The sequence below is a fragment of the Lasioglossum baleicum genome, chromosome 2 (assembly GCF_051020765.1).
Source record: "Lasioglossum baleicum chromosome 2, iyLasBale1, whole genome shotgun sequence".
Taxonomy (NCBI): Eukaryota; Metazoa; Arthropoda; class Insecta; order Hymenoptera; family Halictidae; genus Lasioglossum; species Lasioglossum baleicum.
This window is the reverse complement of record NC_134930.1, coordinates 13,890,768-13,916,177: the sequence shown is the minus strand read 5'-3', so window position 1 is coordinate 13,916,177 and position 25,410 is coordinate 13,890,768. Positions and strand designations below refer to the sequence as shown.

The following is a 25,410-nucleotide window of genomic DNA, read 5'->3' as shown; positions in this document are numbered from 1 at the left end:
ACCCAATCCCATCTCCACATGTCAAAGACGATCAAGTGACCTAACTCGGACCATTCGGCACAGTTTCCGGGAAACAAGTAGGGTAACGGCAAAGAATAGGGCGAAGAGAAACGATCTCTCCTAAGAATATTAACAGTATGGGGTTCAAACCGGAAGTGTAGTGTGGTTCTTCGATCGAACCATACTTTGGTCGTTACTATCTCAAGCTCCATTTCGATATTTACTCGACGCCAAGAAGACTTGTATTAAGTTATTAATGTCATCTTTCTTATATACAATAAAATTATATTGTAAAATCCCTGAGAAAATGGTTGTGAACACTCAGAATTTTCAAGAGTGGATGGCAGATTTTCTGCACTGATAATATATCAGTATTTATTTCTGTACAGCAATATTGTTTTTTAGAATTAATAAATGTTTAGATACAGTGAAAATTTTCTGTTATTTGAACATTCAACATAGCTCAATATGCAGAAGCACGTGGTAACGTTTATTGAATACGAGAAAGTGACAATATTTATGCAAATGTAAAATATTTAGTAAAGCAATATGTGTAATTCCGAAAATATCGGAGATATTTAATTTCATGGAAACGGTTTTACACACACAGCCAGGTCACTTCATCCGATGGCAAATTATGAAAAAAGAACGAACGGCAGAATTATAAATAATAAACTCAGTTTCCAATCATTTTCATGTGGAATATTTGAAAGTCGCGTAGCCTCCAATTCATGAATGCGAACAATATGTTAAATTGCGCTCCGAATATATTCAACTAACTTTCCGGAAAAGCTGTAACTCTTTCTGATGCAAAGCTTTTATTTTGTTTGCGTTCAAATGTCTGGATAATCGTTTCCAAAAGGTAATCCTGCTCATGATACTTGGATTAATGGAATTGGAAAATATTCAGTTTATGATTCCAATAATGTGAGAGACCAAGTTTACACATGCAGTTCATTTAATCCCATCATAAATTAATTAAACAAACCAAACAACGGAATTGTAAATTTTGGTTTTCATGAATTTCGGGGTGGAATACATTGAAAATTAATTTTCAATAAAAACCACACTGTATGTTCTAATTAAATATTCAATAAACTACCAGGAAATAGGAAAATTTATCAACTCTTACATTCTTTAAATACCAACAACCGTAGTCCCGTTGAAAGCACCGGTTCTCGTTAGATCACCGAAGTTGAAACAACGTGGAACGTGAACGGCACTGGGATGGGTGACCGTCTGGTAAAAAACCGGAAAGTGACCCACCCGGGGTGTTTTTCACGTGTTGTTGGCAAAAGGTGGTTCGGAACCCACCATAAACAGTAGGTCCCGCTAAAAAGGCGATGGTGAGAGTGGAAAGAGAAAGAGGATTGGGTAAATGAATTTGAAACCCTGAGGGGACCAAATATCATAAGCCACATTCTTTAAATAAGGGAACTAAGAATATCCCGGTAGCCGTGTTAAAAACTGCTGAATGTTATTAAAATCTGTACGTTGCTTCAAATATTCCACTATATGCAAATGCAAAATTTGTTTATTATTCTACATTTTCCTCGTTCATCCATTTTTAAAGATTCGGAAACAGTTTGATCTCTCTTCTCGCTGTATTGCGAAATGATATATTCCATTAAAATACGTAGTTATAAATAAAACATGAATCGTTGAATTAAACATCGCAGAGATCAACGAATATCGCCTGATAATTTGCACGACCATTTCAGAAGATTGTATTTTTGTTTCCTGAAGAGACTCTTCATGATTTTCATCGTTTTGCTTTCCACTTGTTACGCGTGGGAATAAAATGCACGCGCCGTTTGCATAGTTGAAATGAATCGGGAATGGAGCTAATGCAGTTGCACGTACTTGTGTGTCCGAGAATAAGAAAACGATTAACTGACTCTGCATCCCTGCCTTCATCATCGACTTTTTAATGTCGTCCCGCCAGTCGTTGCTCGTGTAAGCGCCGCTCAGTTCGATTTGAAAGCAGATGTAGTCCTGAATGTGTGCACTCAGCTTCGTCAAACTTTGCCGACCTGAAAAGCACCAGATTATCATACTCATTCACTGGGGATTTCGTGTTTTTGCAGCTTCAACTGCAGAGGAGATTTGAAAGAAAAATTTATTTTTCTATTTTTCGTTTCCTCAGATTTTGTAAAATGTTAAAACTTATTTTATATATCCGGTAAACATGCTGTGAAATTATATTGTAAAGTAGTATAAGACACATTCATTCTTGATAATTTTTCACAGATTTTCATATAGGGTCACTTGTTCTTGTACAATGTTAGTGATTATGATGCAGTAAAATAAAGAATATATACAGTGGAACATCCCAGGCAGCTAGGGCTGGCTCGAGCAGACATCGAGCACAGCCTGCAATCGTACGATGCCAGCAGACGGCGAGTATTAAGCTGTCAGAACGCGCTCGAAGCTGAGGATGCTCGGAATCTGCTCGATTTTGAACAGCACACCCTGCCAGCATTAAGCGATACTTATTCGGACGCAGAAGTATTGCTTTATGCTGGCCCGGTGTGCCAACACAAGCTGAGGGCAGAATGAAGGCAGCTCGGTCCTTCGTTTAAGAGGGCAGCACGGTCGCACTAATATAGTATATAAAGGATATACTAATATAGTATATCCCTTGTGTAGTCAACCGGGTACCCACGTACCCGTATATACATTTGCTGTATTTCTTTCAACAATTTGTTAATGTTCCTGTAAAATATATTATAAAATTTCTCTGAATGTCCATTCTTTACTCGCTAATATATTAATTTATAGTCTTATAATGAGAATTTATGCAAACATGTTAAATATAGAAAGGTTTTAAATAATCTATACATTTTGGTTAACTACATAAGGAATATTATCCGACGTCCGCCACATTAGTGCGACCGTGCTGCCCTCTTAAACGAAGGACCGAGCGCTGCCTTCAATCTACCCTCAGCTTGTGCCGACACACCGTACGAGCATAAAGCGATACTTATTCGGACGCAGATGCTGGCACAGCCTACTGTCCAAAATCGAGCAGGTTTGTTTACCGGGATTTTACAGTATCTCATACAATACAGTAGAACAGTGGTTCTTCTTATGTTATTTTTCTTTTTGCGGATTCCATCACAACCCTAGGCATTTTACATAGCTCTTGAGATTTAATTTGAAACATCAAACATTTTAAACATGAAAATGATTTGAATGACCTTTTCTTTTTTAGCAAAAATATCTGTCAATGTCAAAATTGTTTCGCGAACCCTCGGTAAGGCTATGCGGACCCCCAGGTGTCCGCGGACCACAGTTTAAGTACCACTGCAGTAGAACATATTACAGTTTTTTCATCTCTGCTGCTTTTCAAAACCGAACAGACCTACAAGTAATTCTCTACAACCTCTTCGAATTCCACGCCAATGCACATCACCCGCCACTGTTCAATTTCAAATTTTTGCCGAGATCTTATTTCGCGTAGTAAAAAAGAAATTCGACGGTAGAAGGTCACGCTATCTACCCTATCTTGCAGTCGACCCTGCTCGTTAGCATTTAAGTTATGGTTATTTTTACGTTTTTTTATTAGGATTATTATGGGGCCGTTTGTCAAGGTAACGAGCACCCATCCGCCATTCCGTGAAACAGTTAGGGTCGAGGGAAGACATAAAAGGAAGCCGAACGGACACTTCGGGGTACTAGATTTAGTACTGCATCACCTGACCCGCCCATGCCCAGGAGCAGAGCGTTTCCACGAGGCTGCCTTAAGATCCGATTGATCCTGCAGATATGATCTAACGCGTCCTGGAACAGCACCAGCTTCATGGGGGAGGTGGTGGACCCGTTGTAGTCCTCTAAGAAATCATCCAACACTCGCTCCATCTAGAACAACCGGATTCCCTTTGGTTTAACCCTTGGAAAACTAGATTCGTTCAACAGGACCATTTATGCATCGATTTGACTTTTACATACATATTTATAACCTGCCTATAAATACGTGCCTTTTTGATGTCAGTAATTTCTTCATACTCTTTGCTGGTCCCGCAAAAGTCGCCATAGAACAATACAGCGTCGCCGATTACAGTATCCGTGTCACACTCGAACTGCGTCTGTAAAATGCTTCTGAGAAGATTGTCGAACCATTGTCTATCCTCGTCGTTGACTAAACGATCACTGAACACTCTTAGATTTTCATGGTACCACAGCAACAACAATTTCTCACGTATCTGGAAACAAGTGGAGTTTACAAGATTATTCTTCTAAATACAAAATACTCTCATCTTTACGAAGTCTATTGAAAATTGAAGAAATTTATAAAATTCAAATGTCTCTAAATGTAATTTAAAAGAAACTCGGAGGAAACTAAAAAATATTAAACTGAAGCTCTAATTGGATCTCCATAGGAACAGAAAGAAGATGAATAATTGATTCGAAGTTACTTTAACTGGAAATTAAACATTTAAAACCAAATCTTTAATTATAACTCAATAGAAATTCAGCTATGTAAAAATACAGATTCAACTGGAGCTCGAATTGCAATATAATAAAAATTAGAAGAAAAATAAAAGTTCATCTGGGGCTTCGATATGAATCGAAGCAAAATTGAATAGAGTATCTAATTAAAAATCATCTTGACTGGCAAGGACCTTGATTTTCTCCGGATTGATCATCAACATCCCCTGGAAAACTTTACTGAGATCTCGCAGATTGAAGGTGTAGTGGGACTTGTGTGGAGTGGGTAGTAGTTCATTACAGATCGTGGTGAACAGGTTCAACGTTGTGCCTATGAACGTGTTCAGCATGTCTCCAAACTTCTCTGTGCGGGAGAGCCACGAATTCAGAACTGTTCCAAAGATGTGCCTCTGAAATGAAATTCCATAATTCACTCGTTTCGCTTATTCCATCAATTAACCCATTTCTGCGGTATTGTTTCTGCCATAATTAATTGGAGGAACGAATGTTTCTTTAAAAATAGAGTAATTCGAAAATGAACATATGAATACTATAAAAATTGGAGAATAGAAAATTGTTTTTCTCTAATGAGTTTAATGGATTCAGGATAATATCTGAAATATATAAAAAGAAATAAATGGAGAATCGTCTTTCTTCAATACTTTGTGTGAATTGAGAATAATATTTGACATTAAAATCTTGTCAAAAAATGTCCTATATAAATAAATACAAAATTGTTTTTCTCTAATCATTTTAATGCATTCAGAATAATATCTGAAATATATAAAAATAAATAAATGGAGAATCGTCTTTCTTCAATACTTTGTGTGAATTAAGAATAATATTTGACATTGAAATTTTGTCAAAAAATGTCCTATATAAATAAATACAAAATTGTTTCTCTGTAATCATTTAATAAAATAAATAAATAAATGGATAACCGTTTATTCTTTAAGGTATATCATTTAGTTGGACGAGAAACATATTTTTACGCAATCCTCGTCCGTGAAGGTTAAAATCGACCGACTAAAATTGACGCTAATGAATCGTCGTTGATGAAAACAGTCTCGTTTTAGACAAATGGTGTTGTCGCTCGTTTTCGATCATGTTCACCCGGTGTTCTTCCATCGAGTGTGTTCAGGCCGACGCCCACGCGGAATAATTGCCGCTCGTGAAACAGAATCATGCCAGTCGGGCCGGGGCCGGGCCTAGCCGGTCCTCTGTTTGTCTTCTCGCCAGTGCCGGCTGCAATTAGGTCTCGTAAATCGTGCCGGTGCCCGCTATAATTTATCTTAATCACCTGCGCGGCCGCGAATAATGAGAGCCCGTAACTACCCCTATGCGACGGAGGATTCTCTAGCCTGCCCCCATCCCTCTTGTACCCCCTCCTATCGAGTTTAAAGTGAACAGCGAAGGTCAAACGGAGGACGATCGTTCGCACAGCCCTGGACAAGATGTATTTCTGTCTCTTCTTCTTGCGCGGCGGTTTCCATTACTCGAAGAACCTTGCCTTTCCCAGCGATTTCTCAGAAACATCTCACCGAACCTTTATGCAAAATAAAATACCTCTCTCCCTAGCAACTGCAAGAAACAGTAGCCACGTTAAAGTTTCTTTCTTCCTTTAATGGCCCTAGTAGGTTCAAAACAATATATTGACATTCTTCAATTCGTTCAATCTTTTTACTATTTTAATTTACGTCACTTAATTAATATAATTTGCAACTCATCTGTAACATAAATGCATAAAATCTACAGTGTTTCATTAACCCATTTTGCAGATTCTAGATTCATTGAGGATTTCAATACAATAATTCTTTGTGTCAAATAAGAGAAATCGTTGACACGTCCAGTTATTTTCCTAGCTTACTCCGCTTCCCCTCCAAGTCCATCTTTATTACCATATTTGTTTTATTAGTTGCATCGTTCCACTCAGCGCGTTCAATCAGTCGTCAAGAAATAACGGTTTCTTTCTCTTTAATCCTTGCCAAGGTTTTTCTCGACGCGACGCGACGAGCGGAGAGTAGAAGCTCGCATAGCTTCTTTTGATCAGCTCTTCCATACTCCAGATTTCTCGTTTGCAACTGTCGTTGCAGGCGATGAGGACGTTCTCCAAGGACATTCTTAAATAACTTTACCTACTGACTTGTGTATCAACGACAGTATATCGTTATAAGTTTCTGGATGATGGCTATCGAATGTAAAACAATAGATCAATCATTTCATTTCAAGCGACAGTATTGAAAAATTTAGCTAGAGAAGTCTTCGTTTAACTATCACTGTTCTCTTCAAGTCAACCTGAGCCATTTACATTTTTGATTTATACTATTCTAATATATTTCTCGATTCGTTATCAGACAAGTCCTCACGTTATTAGAGATTATTTTATAATATATGTTAGAAGTATATGACAAAACGAAAGTAAGACAAAACATTTTTGTTTTCAATTATTTCTTTGTGAAACTATTACCGACAGGTCCGTGGCATTTTCCTGATTAAAACGAGACGAAACACGACATCGTTCGAAGCACATTTACTTGTATACATCACGATATAGTGGAACCTCGCTTATCCGAACGTATATCTTATTCGATAGTTAAATGTAAAGCAGTGCTAACACTACGCAATTTATTGCACAATTCCAGTACATATTTCATCGAGCTGACCAATTATTCTATTATCCAAATACTCGCATTCCATTGACTAATTCGGATATTAGACGTTCTACTGTACCGTAGATTAAATATGTATGTTAATCCAGTCCAAACCGCATCGTGTTTGGACTCATTTCGAACAGAAAAATGTCACGGACATGTTCGTAAAAGTTTCATAAAAAAATAGTGATAAACAAAACAATGACAGTACCGTATTACGAATGAGGTGTAAACTTTACTTTACCGGACTCAAAATTTGTGCCTTTCTCCTATACATTATGATGTATTTGGTATGTAATCCAGTAGATTTGTACCCGGGGCGGCTGCAGATCCAAGTTTCGATCCTGTAGGATCAATGGTTCAGGAGTTACGCTTGCTTACAGTTGAGCAATCTGCAGTGTTTTTGACAGTTCTTGCCGCCCCTTAATATGGTGGCGCCCTTACCTGTCAAAAACACTGCAGATTGCTAATCTTTAAGCAAGCGTAACTTCTGAACCATTGATCCAACAGGATTGAAAGTTCGATCTGCAGCCTGCCCGGGTATAAATCTACTGGATTACATATCAAATATAATACATCATAATTTACAGAAGAAAGGCACAAATTTTGAGTCCGGTAAAGTAAAGAGCAGCCGAAATGAGTATGTAAAATTTGAATCTATGGAGTTTGCGATCAGGAAAAACCACTTTTGCTCACGATTAATTATTTCCAGTTAATTGGTGCCCCTTCGTTTGAGTTTGTAAAGAATACGTAATCTGAAATACTTTTTTAAGCCACTGTACCTTTGAACGTCTAAACAGAAAAGCAGCAAAGGTGAATTCATTTTCCTCAGCGGCGCAGACGATAAAACAAGAAACCATTCCCGCAGATATAAAGTTTATTCTTTTTTTACGGCGCCACGCCGCGCCGCGCCACCCCGCCGAATTCTCGAGGAGCTATAGTCTCGCGGTGTGATGCAAAGCTACGAGTATTAGGTTCACCGGCGCGTTTCAATTTCATTTATGGTTTTCCGAGTATTTGAAACCGGCACGAGAAGCAACTGCGCACTTTCCACGCGAAATAGAATATCCAGTGTACAGGCTGGAAGGAAATTAATGGGTGTACATAATAATTAATTCCTGTCCTCTTCTTCATTTTACCAAATTGTGTCAACTTGAGGAATTTAACGCGCGATATACTGTAATAATTAGTTTGAAGATCTTATGTATGCATGAAAAATCATGCAAAATCATTTCCATTTTAAGAGATAACATTGCGTCATTACATATGTTCGTGCCGACTTTTTTGTATACATTTCACGCGTCGGTTTATGTATAAACTTTATGGCGATACGGGACCAATCTGTTCGGGAACAGTCTAGAGAAGGGTTTCGTGGGTACATCGTGATTCCTAGCAGTGAAAAATCATGGGCGAACTGCGTATCTATTTCCGACATCTCATGTTATATGAATTTCGAAAAGGAGGTTCAGTAACAATCGCTACGTACAACATATGTGCTGTTTACGGAGAAAGTGCGCTTTCATCTCGTGCCTGTATAGGAAGTGGGTTCAACGTTTTAAAGGAGGGAATCTTTTGTTTAGAAGACGAGGAACGTTCCGGGCGTCCTCCTCAGACAGACGAAGATAAAATTCGAGATTCTGTACAGAAATCACGAAGTTTATCAGTTAAGGTGATGTCAGATGTTCTGAGAATACCTAAAACAAACTACAGTGAATTCTCTATCGATGCAAAATCCTCGGGGAGGTTCGTTTGCATCGATCGTAGAGGGACATTATTTTTTTAAGCTTCAAAAGTCGAGCGTAAAGAGAGACCGCGCGCGGCCGAAGCGACTGCGACTCTCCGCGCGTCTCTTTCTTTCCCATACGTTGTCATTCTTTGCACCCGAAATGTTCATCGTGAATTAATCGCACGGGCCTTTGAATTGTGTCGACGACTGCGACTCTCCCCGTCGCATTAGTAATGGTTCACACCGATATAACCGAGCCGAGATCAGATTACTACAGTGGAGGGGAGGGGATATTTTTTTTGCGTCCATCGTGTAGCACCTTTTTGCATCGATAGAGGATTTACTGTAAAAGGAATGTGTACAAAATTAACATATGCAACCGCTGGAAAAATGGCACGAACTTATGGGATGACCTAATATAATAGTATTTTACTCGGATAACCAATGTGAATGGATTTAGCTGTTTATAGCCTTGCAATATTCTCGTCATTATGCGTCAGAAATAATTGTCCTTCCATGACGTATAATATTCCTCGTTGAACAGCAAAGTATTGTCGAACAGGAGAACAAGGTGAAACACTACGTTAAGAATATTTATGCGATACAGTGTTATATTTGGTTCGATTTAATTAAACGCTGTTTTCTTGGAGAAGCCATTTTTAGCGTGTCAAAGAGCAAAGGGCGAACTTCAAACGTCGATCGCCGAGTGTAATATTTTGACGCGCGGTCGATGAGACGAAGATAAATTATTCTTAGCGGACGCGTCTGTCTTCCGACATTCGTGGGCCATTAGCTGTATATCACTGCCCCGTTTATGGGACACTTCCCAGAACTTATTTTAAACGAATCGACCACCAAGTGACAGTAATATTGAAATCTTTTTATTCGATGCCCTGAGTGTCAAGGAAATTACAATCGTACAATCCAAGAACAACTTTCGACGAAATATTGAACAAATATTTGAACTGCTCTACTGAAAAAAATCGATTAGCTACGGGCAATAAAATGTAGAGAAAATTTATGAAATAACGTATTATTTTTAACTCCTTGCTGTGGACGATTTTTCTTGCAACTTGTTCGCTGTTAATCATTTCGTAAGAGTCAAAGAAAATTTGCAGAATAAGTATTAGTGGTATTGGAAAGATTTTTCCTGTTTACTGACGAGTTTATTCGTCATGAAAGGATTACAATGTTTTGCTGTGTTACTACGAGTATACTCGTCAAAAACAGACAATTTTCCCCCTTTTATAACGACTATGCAAAATATTTGATGAATTTAAAAATAGCGTCGTGTTTCACTGTTATTCCCAGCTGATTCAAACGATTAAGAACAAAAATAATAAGCTCCTGCATCTTGTAATCGAAGCAAACAATTTTAATTTAACTCTGCAATCTCTTCATTATTAAGTAAAATTTATATTAAATGGCAAACGTCAAGCATTAATTGCTTTGGTAGCAAAGTGTCCAAACCAGTAAACGGTTCATTCATGGAAAACTTCCCCGCAAAGTTATAACAATGAAAATTCATAATAAATTATGAAGCGTGTCTGTTTATTTCCCAACGTACTATTTCTCTTCTCGCGTGTTAATGAATTTAAAAATTTTAAAATCGATTCTCTGGCTCGAGTTGGTGTGGAACATTAAACAAAATTGAAATATACCGAAGTATTGTATAATATTTTTTACCGACGTTCTTTTTTTTTCTTCCGGAGGATATAAATATTTTACTTCTCCGCGGACGCCTACGTACTGAGGCAGCGATAGAGTAAAAAGTGTAAAAGTGTGAACTAAATTAATATCTGCAGGATGTAGGGAATTTAATTAGCACTGATCGATGGAGTTTCAGTTATGCGTTCCATCTTCTACATTAATGCATGATGGTCCACGTAATTCTGAAATTCGGCAATGTAAAAAACATTTTTTGACGAACGTGAAATAGTAGCAAATTATATGTTGCGTGTAAATTCTTCATTAAATTGAAATTAATGATATACAGTCGGGAACTTTAAGTGGACACCTTTTAAAAACTAACATCTTTATAAAAATTATACTCAACGACTTCAGATTTGTTGACATGCTAGAAACATTAGTTTACTAAATAACGGGTAAAGAAAATTTTGAAAAAATTGCTATTATTCGTTATTCCGAAGAAAAAAATAAAAATCTCAATTTAATTTTGCAAATATTATTATATAATCAAAGAAAGACTTGGAGGAATCAGCCTGTGCTTTTGCCTGCAACCAGTATTATTCTCCGCACAATTTAATATCTATTCAATAGCAAATTGTTTGCATAATTATGCGTGCGATATATGCTTATGATAAAGCGATGATCTTTTTCCTAAATTAAATATTACAGAATATAGGAAAAATAGAGAGATTATGGTACGAACGTTTTTTAACCTTGAAAATATGTGTTAAACTTGCAGAATTTCAAGAAAATTGTGGTTTATCCAATACCACGTACGGATAGATTTTGTTCTTGACATGCCGTACATCATTTCCCGTAGATTTCGTCACGCTGATTTCAAATCTGGTCATAAAATTTGTCTACCACCTCAGGATATTGCAAAAAATATCGATTTTTGTGAGAAAACTAATGAAAGCATTTTTTCGTTGAAATGGTTTGATAACCCACTATTCTATTCTCATATATGGAACACAATACATGATGATTGTGACAGGGGAGTTCGGAATGCGAAAAAAGGAGTGTTATAAAACGAGCGGTACGGGATAGTATTGGACGAGTTCGAAGTTGCGAACGGTCCGCTCGGAGACGATAAAATTGGTTATTAGTTCCCAGCGTTTGATTGACGCTAACGGGTTCCATTGTCGTTCAAGGAATACGTGGGCTAAAGTATTACCTTGGCGTCGTCCTCCATTTCCGGGAACCCGATGAAATGGAAATGTCGTAAGAGTCTGGCTGTGACTGGGTTCCTGCCTCCTCCTGGTGGACCCATTGCTCCAACGAAACTAACGTCTTCGATGTTGCGGAAAGAGCCGATGTCCTTTCGGTCGTACCATCCTGAAATGATACACATACATATATATCGTTAACGAATTTTGTCCTTCCAATGGCTGTGACGAGTACACTCGTCGAAGAAAGAGGGGAAATCTTTTGGTCTATGACGAGTGTATAAGGATGTCAATTTTTGAATTGATAACGAGTACATTCGACGTGAAACGATGGCAATTTTTGTGTTAACTGACGAGTATACTCGTCATGAAAGGATGGCGTTAATTTTGCTCAGTTACCAGTCTGCGAAGATGGTAAGGTTTGTATGATGACGAGTATACTCATCGCGAAGAAATTGCAATTTTTTGTTGAATGACAAGTATATTCGTCATGAACAGATGGTAATCTTTTTATTAATTGACGATTTAACTATTTGGTTATTTAGTGAACAAGCAATTTTAATGCGAAACACGGATTGTTCAGTGTGTTTATTTAGTGTTGTGGATGATGGAATGTGTGTGAGTCTTTAAACAAACATCTAAACCAGGCGTGGGCATTTTTGCCTCAATCGAGGCAAGACCGTCCCCACCGTAGCGCCCACTGTCCCCCACCAGCATCCGTCGTTACTGTGACAGGAAGAGCCGCGAGGAACGCCACCGAAAGCAAGCTTGGTGGGGGAAGCAGGCGTTTGAGGGGCTCCACCCGTGCCCACGCCTAATCTAAACGACAAGGGGCTTGCCTTTAAAGTCCATATACTGTCTAATCAGTTCGATGGGCGGTTGAGCACCGTAGGTGTCAAGTGCAGGCATGTTCAGGTCGTCAACGAAGAAGATTTGTTTCCTCATTAATGGCGGTCCGTAAACGTCCCTGCGCCTTTTGCTAAGCTTTTCATCGATCAGATCCTTTCCATAGAACGCAACGTAGTCATAATAACAACTTCACTGTACGCGCAACACAATTTTGAACTCTAAATATTCTTCGGATAAAATACTTCAAACATTTTTTATATGAAAACATTTATTACAGGAATTTTGACTTTAAAATAAATGAAATAAATAAGATAAATAAATAAAATAAGTAATGCAACGTTTGGGAAATACAACTAAATGATACATACCATGTAATATTATAATTGTACATTATTATATAAATTATGAAAATGAATACCTGAGTCTGATTGGCAGTGGTCCTAGCAGAGAACGTGATGAAATCGCATATGAATCTTTTTGGCATGTTTCTCGCAAGCTTTCCGGAAACGGTGAGGGTCTTGCCGCTTCCGGTTGGACCGATACAGAGGACGTTCGAATCGTTGATCAACAGGTAGCCTAGCAACGTAGCACTTCTGACGCTGTCCATCGTGGGCACTTCGATCTCTGTAAATTGGAAGAAGTATCACCTGCACACACACATCTTCCTCTGAAGAACTCCTATTTTTTTAATGTATTCAAAGTGTATGATTCTATTTAAAGTAATTTAAATCAACTTGATGTGAGCCCTACGCAATGACCTGCGGAAAGATCAGGTTCATCGAAATCGATCGAGATACACACGAGCTACAAGCGGTTAAAAATGGTGAAAATCGTAGTTTTTCACGACTTTTGATCAGATTCTGCTTAAAATCCACAGAATCGTACATCTTTCGATGCGTGTCGTTTTTTCCTGGGTCAACTGATTCCGATGAAATTTTCAGTACGTGTACAATTAACATAGATCTATAAAACATATATCTTAAATTTTCATTAAGGGCCCAAATGAAAAAGTTTAAAAAAATGCCTTTTTAAAAAAAGAAAAGTTATTCTGTTATTCTGTTTTAAAAGGCGTAGGAACACTTTTGTGGGCCACTATATGTCGATCAATGTATTCCGAAATATGTGATTTTATATTAACAAATTGTGGGAAAAATCGTTACTACAAATGATGTGTTTCTTAATGCCATTCAAATATTTGGGGGAATCGATTCAAATGGGACAAACTGTACGTTGATAATTCTTTTGCTTGTTTGTTATGAATGTAAATATGTAAAATTATACAACGCACCAGCGTATCTTGTGCTGACCGTGATTTCGATAGGAGGTATATCCTCTAACCACATGTACCATTTGGGCGGAATTGGCTCTTGACCATCAATGAGATCAGTGAATCCGCCATCGTGCAATCTACGATGCAACAATGGACACTATTAGCCTGAGCATATTAGCCTACTTAATTAAATTCACCAGAGTCTCCGAGAGTGCTGCCCAATAAAGTTTAAAATTCCTGTCGTAACGATCAGAATTTTGAATTAATTCTAAACAATAGCGTGATTCAATACCAACCGATAATAGAGATAGAGATAGAAATTCTAGTGTACCTGTAGTCGAAAACAAGGCCATCATCAGGGAATGGAAATGCATGGCGATGAGCTCTTTGAACTCTTCGGATCCACTCGCTGAAAATACGACGACTATTATAGTCGCTGGACGCGCCTAAACTCCAAACTGCAGCGAAAGCTGCCCAGGGGGTTAACAGGTCCGCTGAAACACGAAAGTTTCCACTTTGAAAATTAATTCAACTGTTTTCTAGGTTCATAAAAATATTTAAACTCTGCATATGCTATTCATTTCTCATATAGAAAACGATAAACCCCAAAAAATCGTTGAACGAATACTAATTGACAATAATAATAAAAACGGGCAAAATGGAGGTAACAAAATTTCACTGCAATTAATGTAGAGTAAGTATTCATCATGAAGAAATTGTAATTTCTAAATATTCTCAGTCTAGAAGTGTATTGGTCGCTGGAGCAACGTTGCATGTGAGATTTCCATAAGATCTATTTTAGATTTTATTGTTGTCCCATCAAATTCTGCTCTCCTGTATAATTTTTATTTTATATTATCCAACGTTGTTCCAGCTAAGAATTTAATTATTGAATAGATCTTAAAATAGATCTACGTCCAACGTAACTCCAGCCACCAATTCAAATAACATTTACGATTCCATGAATGTTTTACGACTGTTGAATAGTGCATAAGCGTGTCACACTGAATGGGTTAATAATTGTACGAAGCTCCGAAGGACGAACAACTTTTGATCCTCACGAATTAATGCTTGAAACGGTGCCGGTGGGGGTGGTTTTCCCTCGCGGCCAGCCATGGGACCGATACGAAAGTTCATCATGTTTATGTAGGACTGCACCATACCACAATCGACTGTGCTTACTATCTCTCGCAGACTGCTTCGCAAAACTTGCAAACCAGGAAGAAGATATTGACTCGTCAGTTCGCCGATAGTTTCCACATAGCTGCTCATGTTCTGCAATTAAACAGATAAGTTAGCTATTGAATGTCAAGATGTAAGTCTGTGCTAAACTCCAAAACAAGAACACACATTTTGCATAATTGGTAAAAATACGGTGCATTCTTTCATGGCATTGTCAACATTTTAACATGTTTAAATTTACATAGACAGCGGATTTTATTCAATTATGGATAATAACATAAAAATAAATTCCCATTTCAATCCTATTTGTTGTAATACACAGACAGAAAATATTTATTATTATTTAATTCTGCGCTAAGCTCCAGAACAGGAACATACATTTTACCATAATTGGTAAAAATATTGGTGTATTTTTGAATGACATCGTAAACATTTTAACATATTTAAAAAATATTAAAAGTGAGGACCTGTGATGCACTCCTTTTTTATTGTTTCTAAACAATGTAGTCTACTACATTCTAACAATCCTCATTCACTGCCCAGCAATTATGTACCCGCCTAAAGAAGTTCTCACTTCAATAATTTTGATGATCCTTTCTAAATTTCGTTCAGCACGTTTTCGATACAACGCAGAACGAATTAGCCGCGTTACGAGGATTAAGGGTATTTATAGTTCTCGACTAATTTGAAGTAATTGTTTATATGTATTTCTATTATAGGAGGATTCCCAGGGATCGGATCAACGACGAACAATTTCTAAAATACTCACCCGTGGCAGAGATCTCAGCCAGCAATTAATTATTGGTTCAAGTCCGAGTCCTTCCGGTTCCAGATAAACCATACCGCATCTGAGAAATTGTCAATAAAACGCAAACAATTAATTTTATCGGCGATATTGCGTCTGCGTTATTGGTCAACATCTGCGCGCCAATACCAGCTGATCCTCTTATTGTAAACAGCTTTAACTAACACTCGTCACTTTATTACCACGCTTATATCTGCGGTTGCCAGGAAAAACGCGGCATGTCACAATTTCAAATAATTTCAGTTTATGCATTACTTGATATTTATAGTATAGGATTTACGTCTTTATCAGAAATAAAGTCATGAAAATAAATTCGAAGCATTTATGGCAAAGCATTAGTGACCAAAACCTTAAACGGCAATATCTCGAAAGTGAAATTATGTAACATGCGGCGTTCTTCCTGAAAATCACAGATACCAGCTTGCCGTGTCGTTGTTGTATGCGTCAAATCTTTTAATCGAATTTTAAACCACTTCCCGATGAGCTAGAGATTTAAAACTTTAAACACAGCTCAGAACTGGATGACAATGTAATATTAAAAAACAAATTTAAAGAAGAAACTGTGCGTCTAGGAGAAAGAAAATATTTAAATATTAACCGTCACACCTCGCCGCGCGACGCTCGGCAGTACGTCATCGCGTTCAACGATCCCCACTCCGCGCGCCAGCGCTCCCTACTCCACTACGCGTTCCCACTCCACTGACCCACTTCGCACAGAAGGAGCTCAGTGTGGTGTTCCGTTCGGACTCCATCAAGAGACGTCGTCTCTAGGAGTCATCTCCTCATTCTATCTCGCGTATTTCGATATCTTGCGTTTCTATATATCTTACTATTTCATACCAGTATTACTATATCTTGCGTTTCATTTAAAAGACTAAAAAATAAAAAAATATGTTAAAAAAAACTTTTTAAAACCACGCTTATATCAAAGTGCACTAAAAAGGAGAAAATAATTTTTTTCCTGGTTCTCCCAAAAATGTAATATAAATTCAAACAAAATCATGACATTAGTGTCTATAGAAATAAAAGCATGGTGCGCTAAACTATATTGACATAATCTTCGTGAGCGCTCCACGCTTTTATTTTTATAGTCACTAATGTCATGATTTTATTTAAATTTATATTACATTTTTGGGGGAACCAGAAAAAAAATTATTTTCTCCGTTTCAGTGCATTTTAATATAAGCGTGGTTCTCAAAAAGTTTTTTTTTCATATATTTTTTATACATACACTGTATACTACGGCATCGTAGAAAAAAGTCAATTGCCTTTGAAAATAGAACTACAACTCGGTAAATTGGAATTGGTACGTTTGCTGGAAATTGGAAAAATTCTGGATATTGCCAAATCGAGAGAAATATAAGAACAAATACAGGCTACGTCTAACAATAAGCCTAAATCAATTTTATACATTTGATGAGTTTCAGCTTCGGCATTCGGCATGCTTCAATATTTAAAAAATTGCAAACAACACAGTGAAATTGTAAAATTGCGAATATTATAAGAATTGCAAATATGAAACAATTTAAAAATTTGGGAATATTATAAGAATTGCAAGTACTATGACAAAATTTGAAAAATTGCAAACACGGCAGCAAAATGGTAAGATTGCGAATTTTGTCAAAATTGACAATGCGTACTGCAAAAACGTAAAAATCGTAAAAGTACAAGATTCCAATTTAGGAATAGCAATAACAATACTTCAGAGATTAATGTGAGGAACGAGAAGAGTTACGCAGAATTTTGTGCTTCATCCGAGTTCGATCAAAAATATTGAACATTCTATTTAAAAGGTGATCTTTACATCTTGATAAAAAATCGAAGTAACAAAAATTAGATTGCAGCACTGTATGTCCGCCTAGGAACCATGCAACATTTGTTTGAACATTTTTTCTGTACAACAAATAACTTACGAGTTATTTGAGATCGTCACGTCACGAGACTCACCCTGTATATTGACACCTTAATTCAATTAGGATCACAAATTCTGGATTATTTTCAAGCGTTTAGTTGTCAATTTTCTTATGCATTTTCTGTAACGCAGTTTCTACGATGCATTCTCTATTATCTATTCTTGCACTTCCAATATGCATGCTCTCAATTGCATTTTGACTTATGCATTTTGCCGTATAGACTTTCTCATATGCATTTCCCATTACATGGTTGTTGTTATGCATTTCCCATTACATGGTCGTTGTTATGCATTTCTGATACACATACATATATGTATGTACACATATTTCGGGCTATGCATTCTCCCTTATGCATTTTCTCCCGTGCACTTTTTCCTATGCATTTTGCATCGTATATTTTTTATTGTGTATTTTCTATCGTGTGTTATCTATTTCGTACAGTCTATTACATGTATTATGTATTATATTTAACTCTCCGTATGCTATGCCGGAGTCAGTCGTGACCCGTCGCGGCAGCGATACAATGTACAGTTTTATTCCGATATAAGACCGCGCTGTTAATTTATCCCTGCCAAAATCTCTGTCATTCGGTAAAAACGAATGTCCTGACACTAACAATTTATGATCTATGATTTCCACATTATGTTCAACAGTTTGGACAATTTTTAGTCACGTTAAAGCTGCTTCAATCTTTCTATTCTACCTTAACATCAAACAACTGACAAATGGACTTAGGCCACTTTTAAAATAAAAATTTGTATCAATCTATTAACCAGCCAATTTCATTTTTACCAAATCTTCGTGATTTTAACTATATTAGTTACAATTTGCTTCAGAATGAAAAGATAACGTAGAAATGTAGATTCTAAAATTGCTGGGTTGATTTTTCTCGAAAATGGACTTACGCAACTTTCAAAATAAACGGCTCAAATATCGGCGTGAGTTAGATATGACTGGCATAGGCCTAGAAAAAACTCGCAGGAGTCCGAGAGTTAAACTAGATATTTTACTGTATCGTATTTCATTCTATTGTAGACCACAAATGTAACAAATGATGATTTTACAGAATTAATAGATCTGAGAGAAATTGAATATTTGATAGACTTACTCTACTAGAATATTTTTCAGACTTACCTCGAAACAGTGGCAGGAGATGCGACTCTTAGGTCAGCCACTTCGAACATCATCGTCATAGTAGGCAGAATCTTCATGATTTCCCCGGACGTTAGGCAGAGCTTCTTATTGTCGTCGAGCACAGTGTTCATGTTCTCGATCCACAGAGCGTCAACAGGCCCGTCGAAAATGTACCACCGTTTGTTCGCGTCATTTGTCGCAATCCCGACTCTGAGCAGCGTGGAAAAAATACCATCTGTCCTGAAATACATCAATCTCACAGATTTTCATCTCCTGAATGCGAATCCGAAAGTCGTTTCTTTGTCTATCTGTCTCAGATTTTGAAAAATTTAATCCACAAGAAAGAAGTCCAATATTCAACTTTGAACATTTCTTCTACTCCAATGGCAAAAGGCAGGCAAATATTTTTTACATAGAATTATGTTACAGATTGTCCTGAATATTACAGTACATTTTTCTTTAACGTTTTTATCTAATTCAAACATGTTCAACGTTAACGAGTCGCTTATTTTCTCGGAGATTTTGCAATTGTAAGAATTTTTTCTGGTTTTACCGTGAAAATTATGTGCGAATGCTTCTTACGTAGAACGATTCGATGTACGACTACTCGAATTAATATTCGGGGGACGCTCATACCTCATTCCAATTAAAAAAAAATGAAGGTGACCTTCATATCTCTAAAAAACATTACATAAAAACAAAAAATTTTTTTGGTATCGTATGAGCCCCATTTTACCATTCAACTTTGTCCTTCAGACATTTGACGTATCTTTGAAAACAACAAAGATATTTAAGGTGGTCAAGTTAGGTGAAATACCCGATATAAAAAATAAAACCATGATTAAAATCTGTTTTCTGATATTCGATGATTGAAATCTGAAACGGTTTATTTTACTTTGAATTTTCTGACTTTGTCTTTAGAACGCTGTATCTCATCACAGAATTATCTAAAATGAATAATATTTTGGATCTGGGATCTTTGAAGTGTTGTTACTTTATAGAAAAAAGAATTTTTTCAATACATTAAAGTTGAGAAATTGAATTTTGGCCACGAAAACGGGGTCTCCGTCCGAATATAAATTCGAGTAACTGAGAGTTTCCCACGTAGGCTACTGTACTTTTCTGCAGAACCGAGTGCAGAGAAAATGTCCGCGCGACAGTCAATAACGCAGCCGTCCCTTCCATTAACCGTAAATCGAGTTACACGACGTGGTCACGAACTTGGTTTTCTAATTATAACTTCAATTTTCGCATTCCCTGATCACAGTTGTGGCCAATATACGGAAAGTTCATTTGCAACTTCCAATTAAAAAATATATGTGTACCAGCGGAACATACACGGACTCTCATTAACGAGAAAATCGAAAGAAAACCAGAACCGCCGGTGGAACTAAAGGTGATAGATATTAATGAATGAATTATTTATACAGGGTGTCCCACCCAATTTCGACATCTTAACTTTCTTGCTATTGTTACTCGTAGCAAAAAATATTTCAGCAGAAGCTTAGATGGTATCGAGTGGAGCATATTTTGATGTTATTAGTTTTTTCGTGAGTGGACGTGTAAAGGTAATATAAAGGTCGACTTTGTTTTTTTAAATGGAAAGAGGTATTTTTTAATACATCAATCGAAAAAGTACTAACCTATGTTAGACGTTAGTGTTTACTTACTTGTGTAACGTCTTAGTACACGACAGTAATGGTATTTTAGAGTTATTTAATATTTGACATATCTCCTGAACTATTAACTTTTCGACATACATAGGTTAGTACTTTTTTATAACAAATGTCCAGCTGTTTCGATTGATGTATTAAAAAATACCTCATTCCATTTAAAAAAACAAAGTTGACCTTTATGTATGACCTTTACACGTCCACTCACGAAAAAACTAATAACATCAAAATATGCTCCACTCGATACCATCCAAGACACTGCTGAAACATTTTTTGCTACGAGTAACAATAGCGAGAAAATCAAGATGTCGAAATCGGGTGGGAGACACCCTGTATTTTATAATTCATTCAGTAGGAAATTCGCCGTTTTATTTCAGAACTGAAATGCTGCACATGTTGCACGTTCAAATGTTTACCGAGTTTCAAATTTCAAATACAGAGATTAATTGAATTGCAACCGCGGTTCGAGTTATACTTGTTCCGCGGCGGAATGTCACCGTGTACCAGCTTTGCGGATTGAAAATCGGTGTTTTCTTTTTGTTTTTTGTTGAAGTAAATGTTCCGTGTGAATCGACTCACCATTCTCGCGTGTTCAGATCGTATTCGCCGTACAGCTGGCCCATCGTAATGGACTTCGGGTTTAATACGAACGTGAAAACCGGTGTGAACGGTTTTCCACTCGGCTGCGATTTACCTCTCAGTTTTGTGCAGGCTTCCTTCAGCACTTGGTAACACTATGGCAAATCAAATAACTTTAATCAATATATTTTTTATTCGATTGCAGGGAAAAATTCGAAAACCATCCGACATGTAGCACACAACTTTTTACGATTTTCTGATTCAAGATCCTGGCCAGAAAAATTGAAGACACGAAAGAAGTTCTAAGAAATGCGGATTTTCGACAGATCCCCATTTTTAATCTAAAATTGTAAAAAGAAATTGTTACACGTAATAGATAATTACATGAAGCTCAGATTGAATGGAAAATAACAGTCTTCACTAATTCTCCTGATGTTTTCACAGCGAAGAACTATATTGTGTGTCGAGGTCTTAAATCGTGACAGAAATAAAGAATATTTATTGTGTTGTTATTTGTATACGTGTGTAATTGAATATGTTAGCAACGTCAGCAATTAGCTGTATAGTCCTGAAACGAAGAACTCTCCCGAGTCACTGTTGCATTGACAAACAAACAAACTGTACTTTTCCTCAAGCCAACCATAGTTTTGCAACCGCACATCGATCTTGTGATTTCGAAACGGTAAATTAGTTATCTAGCAACACCCCCGGAGAATCCTTATGCACCGTCGTTATGGCATCTGCAGAAAAACTGCGATTAGGCAAACCACAACGTTGACGTCGAATTGACCTTGTCTAGACAGAGTGCACAATCAGGGACCAGCAATAATATTTATATATACCTGTTTGGTTAAAACAGTAGAGAGATTAGTTCGTTAAATGCTCCATTTATTTATGAAAGAAATAAATGTTTATTTAGCTTCTGCACCTTCCAATTAGTGCGCAGAAATGTTTATTTCTAATTATCGTATTCAATCATCAATTTATGAGATAATGATAAGGTATATGTGATAATACCTTGCCCCCCCACCCCCTCGACCTAATCCTAACCAATTCAGTAAGCGGCGTGCAACTGTCACTACAAACCAATATGGCGGCGCCCTTAACTGTCAAAAATGCTCAACTTTAAGCGACCATGGCTTCTCAACTATTGATCCTAGAGGTTCGGAACTTCGATCTGCATCCGCGCCGGGTACAAATCCACTGGATTACATACCAAATACGTCATAATTCGTAGGAGAAAGGCACAAATTTCGAGTCCGGTAAAGTAAAGAGCAGCCGAAAGAAGCAACAAACAAAGGAAATCAGAGTGATGAGTGGGCGAAGGAACGAACGGATGAATGAAAGATTAAGATAGGATTGTATTGGTTAGGTTTATGTAAACCAAATCCAATTTCTTAGCCGTGCGAGGCTGAAATAAAGTATACACTACTGCTCACTATATTTAAAACGTTTCGTTCGCTTCAAGAGAGTTTATATTATTACATAGTAACCTTAAATAACCGTTCTATATGTATAACTAATGAGGGTTTTTCGAAGAAACATTACAATAAACATTTTATGGGAGGAAATTCTTAAATGCGTTTATGGACGTTGGCAGTCGGCCAAACTTCAGTGAGCGGTACCGTATATTATTGTATTAAAAGTTATAACGAGGAGATTTTTTTTACCGTGCACAATGCACTTTTTTGATGCTGTGCGGCTGCTTGATCGAATTCAATGAAAAACGAACAAAACGTCAAGAAAAAAATTATAATTTCGTGGAAACACTGTTCAACGACGTACGCTGAACCAAAGCTTTTTGCTTTCAGCAATTTTGTGCACAGCAAAGGATTTTCCGCATGGTCGAAGTCCAATATTTCGCTTTTAATCAACGAATTGAATCCTTCGTGCTTTGTTTTTTCAAAATCGACTGTTCTTATCGCAGTCGATTGAAACTGAACGGTATTTATATAACGGTATAATTTATGATTATTGGTGTCCTCTTCGCTTCGAAAATTGTTTAAACACATTTAAATGTTTACCGTTTTAATCAAAAATATACTGCTTCACTTGGCACAGTCTGCGGAAGCGTTCTGGAACAGAAACGTTCGTGTAGCTGTTATGGTTACGCAATTCCTGTCAATTACAATTTTCTTAAAATTTTTTATACATTTAGTAAACTACTATTTCCAAGTTCTTCAATCATAATTTTTTGTAGACTTTTATGACCGACCGTATATGTTTTCTAGGAACTTGTTGCTTCACGAAAACGTGGAGCAAACAGGTGAAATGATGTCGACGCGTCTGCAATATTTTTACCGGAGATTTTCTTATGAAAACGAGAATCGGAACGCGCGTGGCGCTTTCTATTTGCGTTCACCGAAATGCACACTGTCGATATTATATTTAGATGTTGATAGAAATTACAGAGCGAATCGTGCCGTCGAACAAGCACGGACGAACAAATAAATGCGGAAAACTGTAAAACCGTTTGTTTCTGTTTACAACGGCTGAAATTGTCTCGGGGAAAGGATGAACGAGTGTATTCGGAAACGGGCTTCCCCGTGCTCATTGTATTATCGTATCGGGCCGAGAAAAATCATTCTCGCCGTGTCAACAGGAAAAGTTGATTAGTTCCCTCGAGGAAATAAATACCCGATCAGTCTATCGAAATCAATCGTGAAAGCCAATATCTCGTGCAGTTCCTCGTGCAGCTCCTCGTGCAGCTCCTCGTGCAGCTCCTCGTGCCTACGAATTGTTATATGTACAGGGTGTAACAAAATTTGTGTCATGATTTTGGTATTGTACACCTTCGGATCGGTGAAGATTTGTTAAAAGAAATTGCCGCAAAATTGACTTTGACCTTGAAATTCGAGGTAAAATTTTTGTATGGTTTTATCGCATTCTACTCACCATGGGGACCAAACTTGTCAAAGGGACCATAGGTCGCAACTGAACCGTTCTCTTATAAAAGAATGTTAAATGTTTTAACGTCGTCTTCCGTTCCTTGGGTTGAGAACTATCATGGTTTACGGCTGTTAACAATCGTCGTTGAACAGCGGCTTCGATTTGGCCAGCATTATTTTGTAAACGGAACCGATGTAAACAAATGGACGACGATTGTTAACAGCCATAAACCATGATAGTTCTCAACTATAAAATGTTGGTGTTACTATAGTTGTAATTGCTTCAATTGAAATTTTGAATGAAATGAATTGTTTGCGTTTATACGATAAAAACAAGTCAATGAAATAAAACTTAGTTAAAGAGTTTCAAGAATGTGAATCACTTTTCAGTCACTGCAATAATTAAGAAAATAAATGAATTTTACTTCATGTCGCTTGCCCGACGTAGACAATTTTCTATTTTTTTTTCTAGTTTTTTTTTCACAGGGAAAATTGCTACTCGTATCGTTTACTATTAATTTTACCCGTACACAGCCAGTACCGACCTTCCGTTCATTGAATTCAAACTTCTTTCCCAGACACAATTTAAAACTGTTTTATCTACGTCAAATTAAATTTTAGTAACATTGTTGCAATCTGTTTTTAATGAAGCCAAAGTTACATCAGAGTTTTCCGAATAAAATTCCCTTTGGCATACCGTGAAATATTTACGTAGCTCTTGACGCAAATCAATTTGTTCTCATTACACACGGTGAAAATAAACAATATTTTCACTGACAATGAGGTATCGCAATGTAGACACACACACGTACACACAGTAGAAATAAATTTAACGAAATGAGAAGCAACAACTCTCGAAAAAACGATAACTTTGTTAATATTGGACTATGCGATTTGAACTTTTTTGGGAAGCTAGAAGAATTAGTTTACTACAGGATGTGAAAAGAGATTTTTTGTAAAATTGCATTTGGTCGGAATTGTAGAGAAAATACTAAAAGTTGCATTTTACAACTTTTTTATGTGGGCCTATACATTAAATTTTATGAAATACGTTTTGTAGATCGGTGTCAATCCTATGCACTGTGAAAGATTCATAGAAATCGGTTGATGCGGAAAAAAAACAACAGGCATTGAAAGATGTAAGAATCCGTCGAATTATTGCAGATGGAGGCCGAGAATCGTGAAAAACTGCAATTTTAGCAGCTGTCGCGCGGAGTGGGGATTGCAGAACGCGATCACGTACTACCGAGCGTCGCGCGGGGAGGTGTAACGGTTAAATTTAATACTTATATCTCCTAAATGCATAGACTTTTTTAAAAATTTGTTCTTTAATATTGCATTGTCATCTAGTTCTGAGCTATGTTTAAAATTTCAAGTCTCTAGCTCATCGGGAAGATAGTTTAAAATCAATTGCAAAATTTGTACCGAACAGACAGACAACAAAGCGAGCTTAT

At 37.1% G+C, this 25,410-nt stretch overlaps 1 protein-coding gene across 1 annotated transcript in view; it reads right to left on the bottom strand.

Annotated features, from left to right (window-relative positions):
* LOC143215543 (dynein axonemal heavy chain 1) overlaps positions 1-25,410 on the bottom strand; it is a 149,784-nt gene that overhangs the window by 41,367 nt on the left and 83,007 nt on the right. Inside the window, exons 24-36 of the mRNA XM_076437752.1 lie at positions 21,069-21,223; positions 18,817-19,056; positions 15,734-15,812; positions 14,844-15,057; positions 14,114-14,276; positions 13,801-13,919; positions 12,931-13,136; positions 12,503-12,665; positions 11,672-11,832; positions 4,626-4,841; positions 3,981-4,205; positions 3,699-3,861; positions 1,864-2,033 (exon numbers count right to left, since the gene is read on the bottom strand). Coding sequence (XP_076293867.1) covers positions 1,864-2,033; positions 3,699-3,861; positions 3,981-4,205; positions 4,626-4,841; positions 11,672-11,832; positions 12,503-12,665; positions 12,931-13,136; positions 13,801-13,919; positions 14,114-14,276; positions 14,844-15,057; positions 15,734-15,812; positions 18,817-19,056; positions 21,069-21,223 — 2,274 coding nt within the window. The remainder of the gene's footprint in view (positions 1-1,863; positions 2,034-3,698; positions 3,862-3,980; positions 4,206-4,625; positions 4,842-11,671; positions 11,833-12,502; positions 12,666-12,930; positions 13,137-13,800; positions 13,920-14,113; positions 14,277-14,843; positions 15,058-15,733; positions 15,813-18,816; positions 19,057-21,068; positions 21,224-25,410) is intronic.